This window comes from Caloenas nicobarica, chromosome 7 (genome assembly GCF_036013445.1).
Source record: "Caloenas nicobarica isolate bCalNic1 chromosome 7, bCalNic1.hap1, whole genome shotgun sequence".
Taxonomy (NCBI): Eukaryota; Metazoa; Chordata; class Aves; order Columbiformes; family Columbidae; genus Caloenas; species Caloenas nicobarica.
Window position 1 is genome coordinate 24,946,961 of NC_088251.1, and position 23,458 is coordinate 24,970,418.

General features: G+C 36.8%; 1 protein-coding gene across 8 annotated transcripts in view; it reads right to left on the minus strand.

Annotated features, from left to right (window-relative positions):
* Positions 1 to 23,458, minus strand: part of KCNMA1 (potassium calcium-activated channel subfamily M alpha 1) — a 468,790-nt gene that overhangs the window by 73,138 nt on the left and 372,194 nt on the right. For 4 of the 8 annotated variants that reach the window (XM_065638841.1, XM_065638840.1, XM_065638844.1 and 1 more), the window contains exon 19: positions 2,122 to 2,415. The exons of the other annotated variants lie outside the window; for them this stretch is intronic. In XM_065638841.1, coding sequence (XP_065494913.1) covers positions 2,122 to 2,415 — 294 coding nt within the window. The remainder of the gene's footprint in view (positions 1 to 2,121; positions 2,416 to 23,458) is intronic. 8 annotated transcript variants of the gene reach the window in all.

The window sequence follows — 23,458 nt, forward strand, 5'->3', positions numbered from 1 at the left end:
ACTGAACCATAAATAAAGTGTATTGTTATTCTATTTTAACAGTTTATGGAAGATAGTAATTGAGATCATGTGTAAAATCTTACATTAATACAAGTGAACTGTAGATCATATTACAGACAGAAATATTTCTATGAACAATAGAAAACACGATGACGAACGAATACTTTTCCAAGTTTTCAGCTAGCTAATACGACTCCTGTCTGATCCTTTCAAATACTGAAAGCTAATAAAACGAAGATCGTTTGTGCTAAATATTCCAATATTTGTGCTCTCCAGTGCTGCCAGGTGATGCTACCCTGCTGTCCAATTAAAAAAACGAAGTCTTACTAGTAATCATCCAGAAAAACCATTTCTAGAACTAGATTCCTAGCAGCCTGCAGTTATTGTTGGTACTTCATCTACAATCAGTAAGTTCCCTCTTTTGATATGTTCTTGTCATATTCAAACTATGTTACTGTCACCAATTGCCTGGAAAGTCCAAGGTTAATGTGGCTCACCAGTTAATACCTTTTAGTAAAGCCTTGTGAGGGATCTCAATTTGTTGCTAAAGCAACGCCTTGCTTAAGCAAGGAGGCCATTTATTCTCATTGCAGCAATGAAAGGTGATCTATCTTAATCATACCACATCCAAACAAGATTTTGTTTTTCAATGAAATCTGTGTGCAGAGCTTACAGGGCATCTGCAGTTTAGAAACACAGCTCCATACGATTGGGGGAAAGGAGTCCATGGAGCCGAAATATGTGAATGGCATATAATGGACACCATTACCTATGGCTTAGTTCCCAAAAGTGTTGCAATGGTAACTCACAAGTGGCTTCTTAATAGTAAGAAGGATATAAAACATATTTAATTATTACCCTTCAGATACTATTATCGATTTCCTGCGTATTTAAAGAAATAGATCTAACAAAAGTTTTAATAAAGCCATAAAAATATCATTTTACTTTCATGGTTCCTGTGTCTGCATTAATTTAAAAGAGAGTCTTAAATTTGCTTGTTCTTATGAAAGACAACCATATTTGAATAATGGACTGTGATATACGAGAACTCAACTCTGATATTGTATGTCTGACCTAGTGCTTTTGTTATGAGAATGCGTCTCCATTCTTAGTATTTTTGATGTCTTTGTGCTACAGGATTTGTATTAAAATACAGTCATATCGTATTATGCAGACTTTCTTGACCAGTTTTCATGAAAACTGCAAATAAGTTCAAGAATCAGACACAGAATTTTATAGAATCGGAATTCAATCCAGCCTCTGAGTTCTAATAATATTCAAGAGCTTGTTTGTACATCCCTAAGTATAACACTTACTGTACTGTTGTAACAACCCATTGCTCACTTGTCTAATAGTCAGAGAATCTAACAGCTTTGCAGTTCACGAAGACTTAGTGCTAGAAAAATGTCAGGCAAGTCTAATGAGGCTTCAGATGCTCCACTTTATGCTGGAGTTTAAATTAAAGTTAGACTGATGTTTTAACATGTTTGCCTATTCTTGAGTAAAGAAGATTCATTATTTCAATGACATAACCTCCACACAATGTTCCATGAATTGATTTAAGATGTGCTGGTAATTTTAACAGCCTTAATGTGGAGCTGAACATCTGTAACAACATATTACTTGACTTTTATCTTCATTTTATTTTTTAAGCAAAATAAAGGGAATGTCTTTCAGAAACAGTGGACAAGTTCACAACTTTTTTCTTTGTTATTTTGTTACTGGTTTTTAAATAAATCTGTCTCCTTCACTGCCTCTCCCAGGTGACTAGCAGAACAGTTTACAGACACTGTTTCTCAGACCCCAAAAAGAGCTGGAATTTGAAATAACATCTCTGTTACTGAACATCACATGAACTGGAATACCTGGTAAACTCATTCTGCCTAGCACGTAAATGCTTCAGAGCAAGTACACCATATGAAAGTTAAAGCACAAACCACCCAGAAACATTAGTTGACTGGCTATCTTGATTAACTTATTAATCACCACATCTGGAGAAACCCACATCTGTAAGCACTTAACAGAGCATTAGTAGTGTCATAGTCACATTGAAAACAGACTGCAAAACCATGCACAAACCCATCTCTATTGCCTTATCCATCCAACTGCGGGGCTACCTACGGAGATCTTGGTTCAACCCAGGCTTTTGGGCGTGGTAGTGGTATTTTACAGGCAAGCTGTGTGCCCTTTGCAAGCTACAGTACGTAGATTTTCCTTGTTCAACAGAACTCAATAAGTTAAGGTCCAGCAGCGAGGGGTTGTTGGGTAGGAAGAGGCTCCCTTTACGATTATTAACAAGTGGAACAGGTTCCAGGATTCCTTCAGTGGACTTGGCACCAACCAATGCACTAGTAGTTGCATTCTTGAACTGATATGAACATTTTGGGTAACTTGATCTAGCTGCATTCTTTACTTCTAAATAATAAGAAAAAATTTAAATTAATGCCTTTGTAGTAAAAATTATTTCAAACCACAGGCATGAATCAATTTTGATATTATGTGGAATTACAGACTTTAAACCTTAAACTATCAGTTTCTACAGCTGAAATAAAGGTTTATACCTGCAGCTTTTATATTTTTTTCTAAAAATGGCTTTTTATAAAAGAATACTTATAAAAGGATTATTCCACAATATTATCATCTTTAAGCAATAATCCCATCCTAGGGTAAGTGTGTCTGAGGGAACACTTGTTTCTCACATGTTGATAAAGGCTTTGAGATTTACTAGCTGTCGAAGATGTTTATTTCTTTGAATCTACTGACAATGACAGTGGAGGTAGAGCACTCTGCTGCTATTAAAATAAATAAGCAATAATAGAAAAAAGTAAGGTCAACGTTTCAAAATTGTGCAAGCATACTTAAGGAATTGAACTGGTGTTTAGAAACCTACATAAAAGTTGCTGAGTATTCAGAAGTGCTGAATACTGTAAATTTCAGGAGGCCATATATAGCACCTCTGAGAAGAAACCCAATAAATTTAATCTCCTAAGTATGGAGTTAACTTGAAACTGTGATCCTTAGTCTTTCATTTCTAATACATCAAAGCTAATTAAACAAAACCTCCATATTAATACTTCGAACAAATGCCATCCTCTGTAAAAGACAATACTTTTTTCTGGTAAAAATATGCAGTAATGATCTTCTACTAATACTTGTTTCATTCTGAATGAGTATATTATAGAAAAGAAGGTATATTACTGAGCCACTGAGATCTTATATTCTGTTATGTATTATGAGGTGAGGAGGTTAGGTAGGGAGTACTTTATGGACTGATAATCTTGCAGCATTATTTCCATATGTTTCAATTGCTTTAAAGTTTCCAAGGAGAACTTTGAGTAGACAGTAGCTCAAAATTGGTTTAGGAGGTTGGCATGCTTTTTGGTATCTTTGTCTAGATCACCATCAGCTAGAAACATTATATGGTAACAAGAAAGATATGTAGCACCCACATGCTTGCCATTTTTGTTCAAGCACAAATTCTGTCTCTCTCACAAAAAAGGTGATTATATGTCAGTTACAAGAGTCATTTGAATGTACTTTTTAACAAGGTTCAGCTATTTGCCAACCAAGTATCCATTCCCATTCAACGATCTCTGAATTGATGGCTTGATACTACTCTGAGGTGGATAGAAAAATCAGCAAGAACAGCAGTAGAGTCTAACCCACAATGTTATTTTGTTCTTTGCTAATAGTAGTAACATTTAAAGCATAATGACAAAAATGCATACTCATGAGAGTTCATGTACATTTTAGTTCATTGGAAGATAGCATGTATCTTTGATTAGGAAGAACTGACACAAAAAATGCTGTGTATCATATTGGATACACTACTTGAAAATTATCAATTTTACCTCGGAGATACTGTGTTTTTGTCAAATCTTGTACTTCTATCTTTGACATTCCTCCACTGAAACAATTTCCAGATGATAAAATATATATGCAGAGACCTATCTCCCTACACAAGTCATTGGTTAAGCATGTATTCGAACATTTTGAAATGCATCAATTTGGTTCTGTTTTTAAATGACAGTAATATTGGAAATAATCTTCATAAATCTACATGTCTGCATCAAAATATCTTCACGTACAGTGGAAGAAGACCAAAATCTATTAATAATGCTTATCCACACTCCAATCAAGTTGTTTAAGAAACATCATAATCTTTTTACAGTCTCTTCTGGAGTTGAATAAGTGATGGTTTCAGATACCAGACTTAACTATTAAGCATTGAATTTCCATAACAGTGTATATCTTCTGGCATATTCCATGCAGACATAAGCAAGCTTTCCCAAGATTTTGTGCTTGCAGTGACACAGCATGAGCCAGAACTAAAATACGTTGTCTTTCAGTATGGCTTAATAGATTGAGCTTGGCATCATATTTAATAGCATCACATGATCTTGTTCAGCATGAATAAAGACTGAGCTGCTTAAAATATATCCTACTTCCCCTTTTTTCCAACAGTGTGGATATGGTACTATCACTAAAAAGCAAAACATTAAGCAATGGGGCTGAGTTGCCTTTTTTTTTTTTTGTCAAATTATTCCAGATTTAAAAGTTCTAACTAACAGTTTCATCCCATGACCTCTAACCTCCCACCTCTGACAAGAGCTTAGCTGCTTCGGATGAAAATGGAAGAAGCTCCACTGTGGACGAGTATGAAATACCTTGTTCATATGACAAGTTTCTTTCTGATTCCAACAGTTTATGGCCCATGTCTTTTTACTCAATCTTGAAAAGAGTACAGTATAATATCTGAATAACATATCTTTGGTAGACATAATTACCTCTTTCTCCATTCCTCTAATACAATTATTTATCTTTCACCCTAGAAGAGTAAAACTGGTTATTTGTAGTCTAAACAGCCTGTCAAGTTGTACATGCAGACTGTGCTATAGACACAAGCATGTCAGGATACATGTGGAACTGCAAGTGCAAGCACAGAGGTGCAATTCTGAACACAAGATACTACTGTGCTTTCAGATTAAGTGGTATTGTACAACTAGGTGAGAAATACAAGCCAACACTGTCACTTCTGCAGATACATACTATAATGTTCAGAACCTAAACCACGTTTTTCATAGCATCCTATTGTTGAGCAAAAGCAATTTTTTCTTATTAATAATTTCTTAGAAATCTGATTGGGTCCTTGCACCACTATGTGGGCTAATTTTCAGAGAAAACGTATTTAGGAAACAAAGATTACTGCTAATTATATGGAACTAAATACATCCTTACATATCGCCACTGCCTCACTAGATCTGGCAATCAAACTGGCTAGATTGGGGTAATTTGTTGTACCACTGTGCAATGTTAAACCACAACCTCCAAATCCGCAAGTGTTCTCTTCCACGTATGTGATGAGTTTAGCACCAGCTAGCCTACTAAAAGAGAACTATTTTCAAGTCATAGTTAATTTCTCTTTATCTGATATGACATATACCGGGCTCGTTAGAACTATACAGAACACTTGTCGTGTATCCATAAGGCATTATTATTGTTAACTAAGAATAGAGATACTTGCTGGTCATTTTGAGACTAAATTTTGAATAGCTTTTTGAGAAAAGCAAACAATAAGAAAGTGGGTAAGAGTAGAGTATGAATAAGAAATTCCATGTTTTCTGTAGTATTTCCTAATTGGACCCTGGGTGAACACTACCTGCTTTTGGTAAATGCTGTACGGAACTTACCCAAGAAACATGTCAACATTAGACAGATAAAAAATAATGCCTATAAAATGTGAAAATATTAATATAATTTATGTAAAGGTATTTTGAAACTGCATACATTCCTATTCTTTCCCTCCACCCTCAAGAACTCTCTTTCAAGCTCAGTGAATATACACTTGCCTACAGACTGCATTAGGGAATCATTCCTGTTTCTATTTCTATACATTTTATTTATTATAATGAAGATAATTTGAAATGCAATCTGCAACTCCCTGAACATTTTTAAAACAACCAATGTAGTTAATCGAATGCCTATGGCAATCTCTATTTATTATTTGTGAGCATACACTTGCCATAACTTAAAACTAGGCTGAGCTTTAATTTAAATGTAACAAGGCAGAATACCAGTGCAGTGCTTTCAACAAAATGGCTGAAACTGGCTTCAGCATGATTTGCCTGGAAGGGAAGATGAAAATGTGTTTTAAAGAAGAAAAAATATCCTGACCAAACCCAGACATTCTGAACAACCACCACCGATACCCACTGCTCCTTTCCTCCCCCATCGCTATCAGCTGCTAGGCTTTCAGCACAGTTTTTCACCAGACACTAGCACAGTGTTTTCCTTCATAGTCAGCCATCAGCCAGAGCTGTCACTTGCAGATACTTCATTTTTGTTTCAATCTAATTCATACTGCACCCCCTTAATCTCTGTAGTGAGTAATGCCATGTCACTGTGTAGATATGCCAGATCCAGCACTAGAAGTACAGAGACTGTTTTTAACAGTTAAACTACCTTGTTTTGAAAAAGTATTTTATTTCTGCCTTCAACTTAACTGTTGTCTTTTTCCTAAGCATCTTCCCAGCTGACTTCCAAAGGAGCAACCACCGTTCTGCAATCTGGCATGTCTTCCATAAAGCTCAGCTTCCATGTGGTGGGTGAGGACAAGCTGCAGCTCTGTGTTACTAAATGCAAATAATCAATATGTCGATTGAGCTTTTGGCTACCAGACTTCTTTTGATGGGAGCGACAGTGAGCATGACTCCCCTCTTTCAATGACAAGCCTGTTTAGACTTCGCTACCTACCACTTTGTGAATCAGGCAACTGAAAATACCCACAGCAATTCCTCCAAACTGTCAGCTATTGCTGTGATTCCACCCAGCACCCCCTGTACAAGACAACAGATTAACCATTAGGCTAGATATCTTGAAAATATACAGCTTCAACCTTTCCCCAGCTAGCTCAGAGCGATGTATAGATGATTATTTCAACCGTCAGCTGCCGCATAGACTTAAACCCCTGCACAATAACTCCTGGATTCATCTGCCCCTTGTCAAACTTGCACAGCTTTACTTTGAGTATACATAGTGTGGCAGTTTCACTGCGGATCTAGAATAATCCAGACGGCTGCTGTCTCTTTGTTAACAGGAAGCTAAACTGATGAGTTTGTAATGCATTTCTTATCAAAGGTAGTTTCAGAAAAGAAAATGTGCCCAATCAGTTGGGGTTAGAATTTAGCATAGTATTGAAATATGGCTTAATCAGAACAATTGTTATTTGTTGGGAAAAAAATACGATTCATCCCCTTTAAAAAATCATTTATGCTGATGAACCATTTATTTTACAAATTTATAATTATTACCTGATTTTTTGGTGGTGACAGATGTTATGAAAGCATTGACTAGAAACTACAATGCAATGGTGCTTGATAAAATACAAGAATGTTAATTTTAGAAACTGCAGAGCAGTGTTTTCTTGGTGTCTGAAATGGTAATTCAAATGAAACAGAATTGTTGTTTTGGTGTCTATGTGCATTACAAACTCAGGGAAATGCATTTCATTGCTTTTTTTAATACAAAGAGAAACAGGTATGTTGCGTATCTCTACATACTAGTACCATTAGAAAAGCAGGTGAGGCTCACTGGCTTTTAGTTGCAGGGTGTGTCATCTGAAGCAGATAAGAAAACATGGAGATCCGAGAATGTCAAGAATGCATCATCTCAGAACATTTTACAAATACTGAATAGTGCTTACATGAGACATTGTCTTTGAAACAGTGTAGCCCAAGAAACATATTTTTTCTTTTTTTTTTCCTCTTTTTCTCCCAAGCTTGTACCTTTCTGCTAAAGGCACACAAAATTGAATGACATATGCATTTCTCTATTTTTTTCTACTAGTATCCAGTGCTTAATCTTTATATTAATCGTATACGGTCTTTCAGCCTTAATTCTCCTCACACATAAAGGACTGAGACTCAGCTACAGATATATTCCTCACCTTTGCTTTTCCCTGAATGCTGTAAAAAGACAGTTAATAGAAAATGTGGAATGTTGCTAGGCTGGATCCTGTTATGTATTCTAGACAGCTGCTCTGATATTCTGTGAAACCAAGGTAAACTTCAAGTTTCTGAGCTTTTAGGGTTACACTTGTATACAGAATGAAAGATAGACTGAAAAGGTGTTGGGAACACAGCAAAATTTTAACTTGAATCTTTCAGTGAAAAAAGTCCAGGCTATGGTTTTACACTACTTCGATTTATTTTTAGGGGTAGAGCAACCCCCTAAGGTTACTGCAGAACTTTGATTTTTTTTTCTTTGCTCCTCCAGTTTAATTCAAGAGCATAATTATTATAAATACTTTTGAGAGATACCAATTGCTATCATTTCTCTATTACTACAACTTCAGCAAGAAAAGAGGGGTTTAAGGCCTGTTCAAATTGTGGCTGATCTATAGAGCATTGAAGTCAGAGAAAATACTCATCATTGACTTTGGTGGACTTCGGATCAGGAGCTGTTCATATCTCATGCTTCAGGGAGCAAGCTTTATAAAATGGGGTAGGAAGAAAGCCTTTCCCATATATACAGCATTTCACAATTGGCTTGGGCAATTTAGAGAAGAAAAGCTTCAGATTTCATGGACCTGGTTTCTTGTTCCTATACAGAAGTTTACACACAATGTGACACTATTTGTACATTACAACCATCTTCCTTTTCCCCTGACAAATGTGCACAGTAGAAAAAGCTACTTTATTTAATTCCTAATCAAATCCTAATTTATATTTAGACTAAGTCATATGTCCATTAAACCTTGAACATCATTTCTGATTCAGATTTTAATATGCCCTCTCACATTTTTCTTGATTTTTAGTCTTCATTCTCTATTGCCTTTTCAATTTATGATTCGCTCTGTAATTGTTTATTCAAGTAATCATATTGTTATTAGAAAAATGTCAAATGAAAAGTTTAAAAAAAAGCACCAGGGACCTGTTTTTCCCTGTCCATTTAATTGTCCAATTGACATGTTGCACCCATAGAGACTGTTATTGGGTAACATTAATTTTATTTTGAAAAAGCATGAACAAAGGGAGATGTGTCTAAATACTAGAACTTAGAACATGGTCTGTGTTCATGGGAGTCTGTTCTCCAGACAAACATCAAAGTGAAGGGAATTGACTTCGTCTTTTGCGAGTGCACTTTGTAGAATATGGAAAAGCCTGTCATGGGGTATGGCGACTGTAAATATTCTCGGAGTTAAATATTAAATTCTGTTAGTTCATTATGACAAGTTGTTCTGCTATCTGAACATGAAGGAGGAGCAACAATAAAATGTTAGCCCTCTGTGTCAGAAAAGAGCTGTTCAGACCCTGTGTGTCGTATGGTGTCACACGCAGCTATGAACTCCAATTTTAGAGCTCCAGCTGCCGTGTCTGGCAGAAGCACAGTACAAAAAGATTGCTCAAAGCCACAAGTTAACTTTTAAATAGACTACCTGATGATCCCATGGCTGCAAAGAGAGGACTGGGAATCTCTTAATTGGGAATTGAGTCCTACCACTGATCTGTTACACAGCCTTGGGTTGCTCACTTGCAGTCAACTCCCCTTTAATGGACTTTGTTACTAATAGGTCTTGCTAAGACTCAAGTGACCAAATTACCTGAAAATGTGGCTGATAATCACTCTTTCGGAGTAGGATCACTCAGTAAATTGTCGTATTTTAGTATTTCCACAACCATAGTTCTGAATTCAGTGCATTGTCAAAGACTATCCTTGTCTCAATACACAGCAAGCCAAAGTGTATTGTCTTTTGTTCTGTTGCCTCAGAGAGGATTTTGACACCAACTCTAAGGGACACAGATCAAGTAGTTGCAGCACTCGTAAGGGTGGACTATAGTTATGTAGTTCTGCCAAGCTGTAGGAGAAATCTGTCCTGTTTTCACAAAGGAAGTTTTCCCCTTGTGACTGAATACACTCACACTCTGATCAGTCACTGCTAAAACCAGTGAAGTTCTCTACGTGGACAAAAAACAAGCTCCTATTAAAAAAAAAAATTAAAAAAATTTGAAAGGCCACTGAGTGCTGTTTGCACTCAGCTCCATTAAATTCACTGGGAAAACAGACAATGTCTAGAAATAACTAAGGGAAAAAGGAAGCACAGGAGTCCTTAGCAATTGCTCTGCTCCTTGGGATTAGAAATCTTACATTTACTGCATAGATTGTATTCCTCAAAAAGAGAGAATATTTCAGTGCAAAGGAAAGGGATAGTTATATGCTGACTTCTTTGGAGCAGGACTCCACAAATTTCAGCTACGTCTTGTTGCAACTGTTTCCTTCCTAAGAACACTGGGAAATGCAGATTTCATCTCGCAGAAATCTCATTAGCATTGCTACTTATTTTTTTTTCCAGTTCAAAGTGCCAATTTATCTTAACATATTTAAAATACATATTTCCAGTGTAATTCCAATCTGCATATCCTGAAATTTTAAACTGAAATAACCTTTTCTCTACCCTGCTCATGACAAATCAAAAAATAAATTCGTGATGGTGTTTTCATTGACACATTTCCTGAAGACGACATATTAGGCCCCTTTGCCCATTTCCCTGGCAGTACAGCATTGCTGAATAGAGATTTTCATAAACATCTTCTAAATCTAGGGGACTGTATTCTTAACTTTAAGATTTTCCTTTTTTCAGTTCTCCCTCTACTTCCCAGTAAGTTGTCTTCTTTCTTAAACACACAATTTAGAAGGCATTGCTCAGGGTTGTTTGGTTTGTTTTGGGCTTTGTTTGTTTGCTTGTCTGTTTTTATGCCACCGATAAATTACATTTTTTTTCTTTTAACTTTTTAAACTTTGCTACCATTTAATTTCTTTTCCCTTTTTGGCTCTTGTTTACCCTTGTACAAAAGGGTGTAGAAGTGTCTGTGTCTCTGAACAAGAAGAATTGAAATCTTGACATTTAACTCTGACTTTCTCATCATCAGTCTTACCTGGCTTTCATCCACATCAGTGGAAAAACTTCCATTTATTAAATGTTAATAGGATCAGGCTCAGTGATCCCGCTACTTTTTCAGGATCAGCTACAATACTCCTCTGGGATGGAGGTCTTCACACAACTGTTACCTCTGAGGTCATGATATCATTTTCATATATGAACTAAGTATAAAATGCTGGGCATGTTTACATACATGCTGGTTTTACATACAAGTGTTTACACTGTATATACCTATATTCAGAAACACTTGCATACAATTAAAACGAGCCATCTGAAATATTAGTGGGGTTTTTGGTTGTGGTTTTTGTTTTGTTTGGTTTTTTTTTTTAAATAAAACTGCTTCCTCACAAAAGCATAACAGAAGAGTTCGTGGAGGCTTTTCAGTCACTACTTATTTCTAAGCCAGCACCACCACCTGCTGGTTACACGGAGTTTCAAGTCCCAGTGCTGTTTTTCTATCTTCAAATCTACACACAAGCATAGAACAGTATTTCCCAGCTGCTCTTATACATAGAAATGTTATTGCCAGAATAAAGATTTTTAGCACATTGTTTGCAGTTCAACAACACTCTATTACATGAAGTACGGCTTTCGTAAAAGCAGGGAATGTTAATTGTTGACAAACCGATTCTCTTACACAAGTACTGTACGTCACAGGATAAACATCCAAATTAATCAAATAGATTGAATCTGTTGCATTTAAAAGCCTCTTGTAACATATATTGGTTTTATCACTTACAGATAAACAGTTAAATACAATTCATGACAATAAGAGATCAGTATGTTTTCTAGTGTTTCCTATTTTAATGAGTTCTATAAAATACTCCATTCTTGTAAAGCTGTTTTTCTCTGAACAAAGGTATCCAAAAAACCAATATCACATGGTAAATATATTAATATAAAAACAACCAAGATATAAATAAGATTAAATCTATAAAATAATAGCAAAATACTGATAGCAAGAATAGAGATGGAATATAATTCATTGCTATAGAAAATTAGGGAAATATAGCACATAATTTCTAAGCAAACAATGGCAAAACAAAGAAAGTAAACCAATGCAATACTACTACTAATAATAAATGGAAATATGTCTACCTCTGACTGTATCTGCAAAAGAACCTGCAAAATAATTAACTCACATCTCTGCCAAAGCATACAGTAGAGCTTGGCTGAAATCAATTGCTATGGAGAAGCAAGGGCTGGCAGTTTCATAAGGGTAAAAAATAATGCATAAGCTAAGAAATCCAGTGGTGATAACTAATAACAATGTTACTTACAACAGTGTTTTGATCTCTAACAAAAAGAGTATTCAAAAGGATGGATGTCTTTAGCAAGGATTGTATTTTTTAGATACAACCTAAATGCAATTAAAATACCTCCATACAAAACAACAACAACAAAAATACTGCTGTAAATTCCATCTGATGATTTCTATAATACTCAAAAATACCGCACTGATAACACTGAAATACATGCAGAAGTTAGAGTTGAACTATTCAGAATCATTGTAAGAGGGAAATGCATGCTATCTCACATTCACTTCATGTAAGATGAACTATAATGGTATAAAAGTATGCAGACTAACAACTGAGAAAGAAAGCAAATAATACTGAATCTACCAAACAAAACTGATAGTCAGCTTTAAAAATGAAAGTAAATATGTTTTGCCCTTTTATTTTTCACTTTGTTACTAAGGCTACACAGAGATGTCAGGCTTGCTGAGTTCACAGCAAGGATCAGGCAGATCACGCAAAGAGATCACGACCCATGACAAGGAACAGCTTTAGAAAGAAAACTTCATCAAAGGTAAATGCATTGTGCTACGTATTTCTGGTTTCATTAACCAAGCCCTGATAAGAATATGGACATTAGCAGAGAAAGTGAAGGCAGCCTAACAGCAGCACCCTCACTGTTAGTACACAATGCACTGAAACAAGAGGAAAGAAGGCAATGGAGAATTTTTAAGAGAGGATTGTCAAAGTGTCAAATTAGTCAATCGGGTTGCTTAGCTATGTCCTGCAGAACGCTTGGTGTGCTCAGTGTTACACCAGGAAAATCACTTATAGGCTGTAAATATAAAATTAAATAAAGATGATGTTAATTTTAAAAGCAGGTAGCATGATAAGGAGGAAAGACGACTGATAAAGAAAAAAAAATTCTGCAGAAAACCACTGAACTGCCAGTATTTCTGTCATAATCATCACACCAATTTCAAAATAAAGTCCGCAATCATCTGGATGAAAAGGAACTCTCTCCAACAAGGAGAAAATTGATAAATAAGATTTCATAAGATTTATGGGTCAGTTACTACCCTGAAAGTAACTATATCAACCACAAATGCCACAGGATGTCAATATATTTGGAAATAGTGTTGCTGCCAGATGTTTTGAGAGTCAGATACTGAAAGCATCCAAAAATCCAGTGCTCAGGAGACACTGACAGCTGTCAAGAAAGCCATCTTCCAAAAGCAAATTGCTTGGAGCTCTACCTCTGAGGATTGTATTTTGTCCTGCTTGAGGAGAAAGAAGAGGGCAGACAAAAGACTCATATGCTGAAGGCAGACTGAAAACAAATGCATATTCTATATTCCTCATGGGCAGAACTCAAAGATATCTGTGGGACCCAAGGGACAACTTCAGGATATTTCCTGAGGAGTATGTGGGGCTTGAGTATTGAGGCTGAATATATAAGCCTAAAGATACAATTCTTGCATTCCCTCAAACTACTATTTGAGGTGCAAAATGAGAGCTTATCTATCTAGTTAGCAGGAGAAATCCCAGTAAAACTGTAGATGAATGTGCTGCAGCATTCCAAGATTCAATCAGCCAATCGAAAAGACCATTAAAGCTTGATCAGCTACTAGACATGATAACACTAGAAATCCTGAATCCAAAACCAGAGTATGGATTTTCATTCAAGTAGGAGATAATATTTTCAGGAATTATTCAGAAAAGAAAGGAAGAAAATGAAAGTTCCACAGACCATGCTGTAACAAAAAAGAACATCTGGTGGTGATCACAGGGGAGATCTGAAGCAAAAATCAAACCAATTCCATGCTTGAAAACAGGCAAATTTAGGTATAGGGGGTTCTAAAAATTGCAGAATTACATAAAAATGGCATATTGAAGTGCACAGATCGGGCATGGAATTCATACTACATAAATCAACACGCAGAAGGATCTGGTGTCGATGGGTTAAAAGAATGCCAGTTCCTGCTCTTGCAGAATTTCAGGTTAATGTAATATCAGACAAGTCTAGACTGCATGATCACAGATTCTTGGCTTGAGTCTTCCCTGTCTCTGCAAACTGTGTGTTCGTTTACTTCTCTTCCAAACATAACCAAAGGCTTTTGCTGAGTCACTTAACTCTCCAAAGTGTAAGATGCCTATAACTTGGACTCCATGTATAAAAGCTAATATTGTACTACTGATTCCAGTCTCTGCAGATCCTTGCATTATGATTAAGACCACAGAATCTGTGGTGAGATCAACACCTGTTCCAAGTCTACTGTTCTCTCATCTTCTTTTGTCTGAATGAAGAAATCAACAAGGTATATCTTGTTACCTATGGCAGTGAGACTCTCGACTAGAAACAATCAAAATACACATAATGAAATACTTTATAAATATATATATATATTCATTTTTCCTTGGACAATTTTCTATGGAACACAAGCTCTTGGTGCAAAAAATCCAGCTTTTAAGAATTGTGGAAAAATTTAGATCTTCACCAAATGAAAACTGATTTAATTCTCAGCAGATTTTTTTGTACATAAAATGAAACAAAAATTACATTTTCATGTCTCAAGTTACACAAAATATAATTTAGCAACAATTAAAATTTAATTTGAGTCCTACTCTGAAAATGTGCAACCTCACACAATAGGACAGATATTTTTCTGGTATACCAAAAGCAGTTCTTGGTGTGCAAGAATTAATAAAATGTATTTTGCTATTTTGTTGCTTGCCCTGACACTGGAGAGCATATTGACTTTGTTCAGAACCAAGTAAAAAAGTAGTATTTCATGTCAAAGACAAGGCAAGATGCAAGAATGCCTGTGAGTCCAATTCTATCATTAGTGAAAAACATTAGCATGCCACCTGACAATTTGGGAAATGTTTCCCCATATGTGCAAAGGACATTACGTAGTGCAAGCCAGAGAAGCACACCCTGCTCTATCCAGTGGTGCATCTCACTTGTTTTCACCCTCCTGCTGCCTCATCCTGTGAATTATATTAATTTTCACACCCTGCGACGCTAAATACGTACTGTACCATTTGTTTGTTGCCACCCATCTTGTGACTGATGATCACAGAGAACCTGGCAGTCATTGCATGTTTTGGTAAATCAGGAATAATTCTAATAAAGTATGAATTTAAAATAACTGGACAAATGTCCATTAATGAAACATGCTATCAGTTTGTGACTGTAGATTTTACCTCATGTTACGCATAGAACAGTTTGGGTTGGAAGGAACCTCCAAATCTCATCTAGCCCAACCCCCCCTGCACTGAGCAGGGACATCTTCAACCAGATCAGGTTGCTCAGAGCCCCATCCAGCCTGGCCTTGAACATTTCCAGGGATGGGGCATCTACCACCTCTCCAGGAAACCTGTTCCAATATTTTACCACCCTCATCGTAAAAAACTTCTTCCTCATGTCTAGCCCGAATCTCCCCTCTTCTAGTTTAAAACCATTACTCCTTGTCCTATTGCAACAGGACCTGCTAAAATGTTTGTTCTCATCTTTCTTATGAGCCCCCCTTTAAGTACTGAAAGGCTGCAATAGGATCTCCCTGGAGTATTCTCTTCTCCAGGCTGAACAACCCCAGCCCTCGCAGTCTTTCTTCAGAAGAGAGGTGTTCCATCCCTCTGATCATTTTTGTGGCCCTCCTCATGGAAGAAGACTAAATATCATCTTTACATTAGGCTCAAAACTTCTAATTGTTTTCAGTCTTTGCTAGAAGAATCTTAGTTCTATTAGAGTATGAAACTATACCAGCTAGGCGAATTATTATCTTGACTTCTAAGTTGTTGTCCATGTGTTACGACTCCTCTTTTTACTTAAAATCCAAGCAACATGTTCCCATATGGGATCATGTAAGTATTCTAGAAGAGGGGCTAGTTGTATAATAAACCATCTACACCGCTAGATGCCATACCTGTTAGTCCATTCTGGCAAGAGTCTCCTCAAGGACATAACCACCATACCACCATACCCTGTTGCAAATCTTCCTCCACAGCATATTTATGGTGATGTAAAATCTCTCTCCATACTGTAGTGCCATGTCAGACAACACATAACACCACTGAGTTCGAGAGTGAAGAAAATAATGTCAGGAACATGGGAATGGAGAAAGCAACATGCTTAGAGGAAGCAAAATCTTTTATGCAAGAACAAAGGAAATTGCATGACAAAGATCAAAGAGGCTATAATGATTTTTTTTGGATTTCCTTCAGCAGTTCTTCACAGTAAACAAGGTCTGCATTACCATTAAAGTCTAGAAGTGGCCGGAAACTGCAGATGATTTTTTAAATATTTTTTTTCTGGAAATCTAAAAAGAGATACTTCCCTGCTGATGCAGATAAACAGAAGGTATTCATGCCTTCTTGAATAGTATCCCTTTTGAAAACCTCCCTAAATCAGACAGTAGCAAGTCAGTTCTAGTGATTTCTTCATTCCTTCTTTTCATCATATACTCCATTTCACTTTCCTCTCCCTGCTGTGTATCTATGATCTCCTTCAGCATAGATCAGAAGACATGAAAATTGGCCTCTGCAGGAGAATCACTATGTCAAAAGGACACCCAGGTTTATGTTCAGCACTTCAAACTATAAGAATCTCAAAGCACTTCTTAGCACAAAATATAATATATTGAGAATACAATGTTCTCAGTCTCTGGGTGGAAAAGGAACCACAGTCATGTAGTAAGTTTGTGGCACAGCCAAGATCGGGATCTTTGCCTTGTGCCATTTGCCTAGATAGAATTTCCAGTCAAACCAAAATGTCCACACGAATTTTTAACCAGATGACACTGGCCACATGTTACACGGTAGTAATGCTTTTTCCACCCTTCCTTTTCACAATTATTGTACTCTGCTAACAAGATCTGATCAGTATCAGTGAAGTTTGTGTGTGTGAGGTAGCACACAGTATGTTTCCAAGTCATTGACAAAAAGTGAATCACAGCATTACCGCATTCAGTAATATGTAAAATATCACAAGGAAAGCTGTATCATTGTATAATAAAGAGGAATGCTAACAGAAGCTCAAAGAGTCTCAAGTAGTAAAAGTACAACTGAACTTTAACCTTTGTTAAAGAATATCATCATATTTAAGAACTTGACATACTAAAAAATTATGTCTATGATTTCTTAAAAATCAACTAAAACTTTTCCTCATCTGTTCAACTCCCTCGTTTCTACTACAATCTCAGTCAAAGTAATGATACAGGATGGGTAACTGTTTTGTGGCACTTCAAGAACTATATATGAAGTTATGTGACAACAATCTCCTCTTTTCATAGAGCCCATAAAAAATGAATGAGGTTATGTATCCTGGCATATACAAATACCTGGAAAGATTCTAGATTCTCAGCAGAAAATATGATGAGTGAGAAAAAATTGTCTTGCCAGTTGCTTCTGTCTTCCAGGCTGAGGACTGGACCACTCTGCTGGACCTACGCTGAACTTGAATTAGAACCAGAGATCTTCAGATTTTCTCAATGGACTCTCCTACCTTAGGTAAGCACTAGGTAGGTTGCCTCTGGCTCCAGGTCTAGAAGTATGAATCATGTGGCTTGTGCATTAGTGGTCAGACTACAGCTAATGTGACTACTTACCTGATTAAAAATATGCATGTATACACTAGAGAATACGCAATGGAATAATCAGATGGTGGAAGTACTGTGATTTGATTTTTTCCTTCTTTCTCCTGTCTTTACAACAAAATGCATGAAAAGTAATAACATTCACAGACATAATGCAAGTCAAGCACATTTTAACTTCGTTTAGAGGGCTTTTATTCTTGTGTGTTGGGTTTTTTCTGTGTGTGTGTGTGTGTTTGGTTGGGTTTTTTCCTTTTTAACAATAAACAGCATTCCACTTTATATGTTGATACTATCCTGTGGTCTGTTGTATATTTCAATAAGCACCTCCTTCTATACATTATAGTAACTCGAGATCACATGAAATGTAGAAGACCTGGGCAAGAGTATTTCTTTTTCTATGCATCTGAGGGACAATATTCCAAGTCAGTGAACATGTTTTTCCCTGAATTATAAAAGAAGCTAACCAATAAGGACACCAAGTGAAAAAAAAAAAAATACAAGAGTATGAGAAATACATGCTTTACAAATTGACTGTTCTTTTTCGTTCAGAAGCAATTTGAAAAGAACACAAAATGTATCTGTGATTAGCATGAGCTGATAGCTTTCTGCTGTTACTGGTTCAATATTAATTTGAGACCTTGCCCAATAACACCAACACAAAGACTCAAAATAGCAATCAACTTGAGGGACCTATCCTGAAAAGTGGTACTAACAACTTCCCAGCATCAATGAGTTTCTCAATTCTGCAGCTGTTTTTAAAAGCTTCCTCCCAAAGGCATATTTATAAGTAAATTAAATGCAGTTTTGACTTAATTAACGTTTTAAATGATAATGAATACGATGTAAATTCATAGAAGGCATTTACACTGTGTTGTAAAACGGATAAAAATTTAATAACTCTTTGTTAATAAGTTATGTCTCTCCAGACCCATAAAGCCTAAAGCAGTCAGCGCTGTAGTCTAGGGTCTAATCTAGGTTCCTAATGCAGGTGGAATAAGGAGGCAGGAGACTGACTTGACACTTGACATTTGCTCTAAGCCTGCTCTGGATCAAGCCACTGCTTGTTCATAAGTACTTTATTTCATATAGTAAAGGTCAGAATTTAGGCTCAAGGCAGGGCTATGACAGAAATACTCAAGCTGAAACTGAGCCAGCTCTGGCATCTGTTGCTTGAAATAGCTCAGAAACAGTAGAGGAGGAGACCTAACCGGCTAGCATCTGTCCCACACCAAGGAGGTAACAGGAAGAATCTGCTGCCTGGTGGTAAGAAACTGTCATGGTGAGTTTCATGACAACCAGCCACACTCAGAAACTAAAAATGCAAACATAATTTCCATGTCACCTTGCATAAGACCCTGTGCTAAATTCACTCCACAGGATGCAGACAACATCTTTTCTAGCTTGTTCCCATCAAAGCAAGCCACTCACTAGTCTCTTCCCTGTGACCCTAATAAGAATCACTCCTCAACACAGAGGCCTAAAAGAATTCAATGTACATTTCTTGATCTCTCCTTCCTCCATGTTCCAAATTCTTCAAAAGATTTGCCTACTAAACTTCGCAGTGCCTCCAACCCACGGTGATGCAAGAATTCAACTCCTTGTTACAGACATCACAAATTGGGCAGAGCATCCTCTCATCAGCCTAGTGGTATACAGAGCATCACAAAACTCATCTGAAAAGGCATGTGCTTCGTTATTTATATTTTCTGGTCTTGAGTAACAAGTCAGATTGTCTCACTTTTACCATTCGGCCACCTGAAAAGCAACAGCTTGGTTTGGGGGTGGTGGATTATTTTTCATACTCTTGCATTTCTATATCTCAGTGTTTATCTATATTCTCATATTATATCCAAAAGAAAGTTAAATAATTTAGCAGCACTCAGGTTCTATTAAAATATAGAAGAATAGAAGGGATTCATTCGAGTCAAACTACCTACTTGAAGTCACCTATTGTAAAATACCTATTTTTTCATGTTGACTTTCTCCCACCACCATAATGAATGTCTATTCAGTGTTTGAAAATTAAATAGTAAAGTCCTTGTGCATTCATTCATATGAAAAAATGATGGAATAGATACTTGGAATCTCAGGAGGGCATATACCAGCCCATTGTGATCACTACTTCTATCTCTATGTTAGCAATGCAGAAAAACATAGAGTTGCATCAAGGAGAGGATCACCTGAAGGTCTGCACATCACAAGAGAGATAAAGTTATACAAGTGAAAGTGTTGATTAAGAGAAACCGCTATTCCAGTAAGAGTTCTGGAATGCTGGTTAAGACTGTGATTGCATATATTGAGTCATTTCATCCTATCTTCTTCAGTGGAAACCCCTGCAGGCATCTTTGTATGACTGCCAGAATGAGAAGATGATGGAAAGAAAGTAGGTTCTGCAGAATTGCAAATACAAACTAAGCTTGAAAGTGGAAGAGTAATTAGGAGATTGTCATTCTCAGAAAAGCAGATCTCATGATGTCTGGCTTCTAGTTTGTCAGTACCACAGGCTACTGAATTGGCGGCAAATATAGCAAATCTCTAGCATGTACGAGCATTGACTCCATGTCAATAGCTACACCATAAGAACCTCTACAAAACAGCACGGGAATCTGCCACATTAATATTTGCTTTTTCAATCTTTCCACTGTCAGGTTTTGTATGCTTAAAACACACATTGGCCAGTTCTGGTAACAGTGACTTTCTTGACATTCATTCTGAGAAGGTGGCTAAGGAAGGTAAGTTTGTTTTCTTCGTTACCCAGTAGCAACACAGACTACATTAACATGTATATGCCCGATTTTTTTCTCATGGTTCACAGGCTTATGATTTATATTCTCTTGGGCTTTGAATTAACAGGCATTTGTTTGGCACTATGTCTAATGCCCCATTTTCATCCACTTCATTAAAAACCAACAACACCACCACCACCACCAAACAAACAGAAAACACACACACACAAAAATAAAAAAGAAACAAAAAAACTCCCCCAAACCAAACAAAAAACAAACAAAAACCCCAACAAAGAAAACAAATCCAAAAAACAAACAAAAAACCAAAACCAACAACAACAAAACAAACAAACAAACAAACACCAGAAAACCAGCAGGCTACCAAAGATAATGCTGTATCATTCTCCAGTATACAGAGATGGGGTTATTCCATAGAAGTGAGCTGTAAAAACATAACAATCTGATTATAATCACGTGTTTATGACCTTATGATGCCACCCTGAGCGGCAACATCTGTCTTTCCTTTCCAAGCAGACCTGACCGCTTATTTACTCCTTCAACTTCTTCTTCCTCAAAACATTGAAAGTGTTCTAATGGCCTCTTGTGCAGGACAAAGATGAGACAGCGTGACCACACAGGGATCGGTGGGTTATATTAAAGAGAAAGATGTTTATGCAGCATATGTAACGGTAAGAATTTCAGAGCAAATGAGTCTCCATCCCTCCTGTGACCGCAATAGAATTCTCACAGCTCAGAAAAAGTGTGCAGTGCTAGTACTCCACTTTTCCTCTTCAGAGTATTATAAATATAATGTAAATGGGATTGTATTTACAGCTGGTTTGAGAATCTCAAAGTCTCTAGCCACCACAGTGTGGTATATGTTTCCTGTAAAAGGGAAACCATTGCTCCTAAAGGGTGAAAAGACAATTCTAGCACTGAAAGTTGTCCTTTGACAGGGTACACATAGGTCCTTCCTCCACCTTAGCTCATCCATAAAAGCAAGTATTTCTTGTTGTCTTGGCTACTTCAGCAGGACTAGAGAAGTAGTAGGTAGTTTTGCTCTGTAAAAAGCAGAGGACACAGTTCTTGCATCCTAGGAGAAATAAAGACTACACAGTCTTTTCAGCCAGTAATTTAGGAATCCAGGACTTAATAGTCAACTCATTTAGAAAAGCCCAAGCATAGTTATACAAGTGATGAATTTTAGATACACTGACCAATGTGTGTGTGTGTTATGCATTCTTCTCTCTGGCTAAATCAGTAAGTGATATGTCACTTCAACTCTCATTATAAAATTTGTTTTTTTAAATCATAAAGACACACAGGCAGGGCCTAAACTGCCCTAAATAGCACACTTCAATGAAGCAGCTGGAGTGTTCCTTGACCTAACTTGCTAAACCACATTGCCAGACAGCTTCAGCACAGTGTGCCGACTTTGGTTCCACAGCCATCCTTATTCAAGCTACCCAAAATGTTTGTCTAATCTCGCAGGATGCAGTTTTAGGTCCTTTGAGAAAGACTCAGCAGTTAACTTGCCTGTTCAGCATAAACCACATTATGGCATTAGAAGACCAGATAGAATATATGGTTCTAAACTGGGTTTGGCACACAGGTAAGTACATGCTTTGGTTACTTTCAAAAGTTAAGCTTTCTCCAACTTGTCTTCTCATGGTCTTTCTTTCCAACTAGGATGACTAGGAGTTTGGACTGAACCCTGAATTCAAAATGGAGTGACAATTAGTCTTGTCTTGTGCCTCTGGAGATCCCTGATATTCACCAAAGACCAAGTCTTCACATAAAGCTTCTCAGAACTATCAGAGCATGCCAAAGCACATTTTCTCACAAGCTGAATTAGACGTGCCTGGGCCTAGTATCAGTGACAGGTTTAGAAAAGGTTTCCTTTTGGAGCATGAACTTCTGATGCTCCTGAGAAGCAGCAGCCATATGGTGATATGGAAACACAGAAATTAAATGGCTCAGGTTAAGATTCTGTCTGAAGCAGGTAATCATTTGAATGGCACTCCCCAAGACTTGGCACAGGTCTAAGCAGAAACATCACACTTATTAGTAACAATTTCACTCTATAAACCAGTCCAGGTTTTCCAGTGGCTAAGTGTCTCTCTCCACTCTTATTCACTTGAGTCTCCCATACAAAAATGCTTGGACCGTTTGACTGTTGTTCATGCAGCAATCTAGCAAAAGAAGCTAAACATGAACAGACAGAAAATATTTTAAAATTCTGTTTTCTTGCATTCAGAAAGATCACATCATTTTTTTTTTCCAGGCAACTGCCTATAAACTCAAAAGCTATTTTAATGTAATTATATTTAATCAAATTATGATTTTCATTTGCTGGAAGTATGGGCAACAATACAATAACAGAGAAACTGACTCACAGTGGAAAATACACTGCAAGCATCACTTTCTCAATATATTACACAGTTAGTACACTAAATTCTGTGTACATCAATGAATATGTAAACTGATATCTTCTACTTGACATCAGACTCTTACAAACAGCATTAATTATTACAAAAGCTACTCATTGTTTCAAGAAGTTTCATATAATGGTCTGTGATTTTATTTACCTTCAAAAAAAAAAAGCGCCTGCTTTTATACCCAAAAATAAAGTTTAAAAAAAAAAAAAAAGAAAGAAAGAAATGCATTAAGCAATTGTAGAAGCAAACCAACCCAACTGGGGCACTACGACCAAAGCAAGCCCTGTAATAGTATAATGACCTTTAATGAGCGTCTGGGGAAACAATACAGTCCTAGCATAAAAGACAAAGGGCAAAACCCATCATGGCTCCACTGACACTAATTCAAAATGATTTTCAGAACAACTAAAGAATGTAAGAGAGGTAATCTGATCCACCAATCTGACCTCACTTTGATTCTGGGGCCCTGCTGCTGCCATTTCTAATTGTCAAACACTCTACATTTCACATCTGCTCATATTTA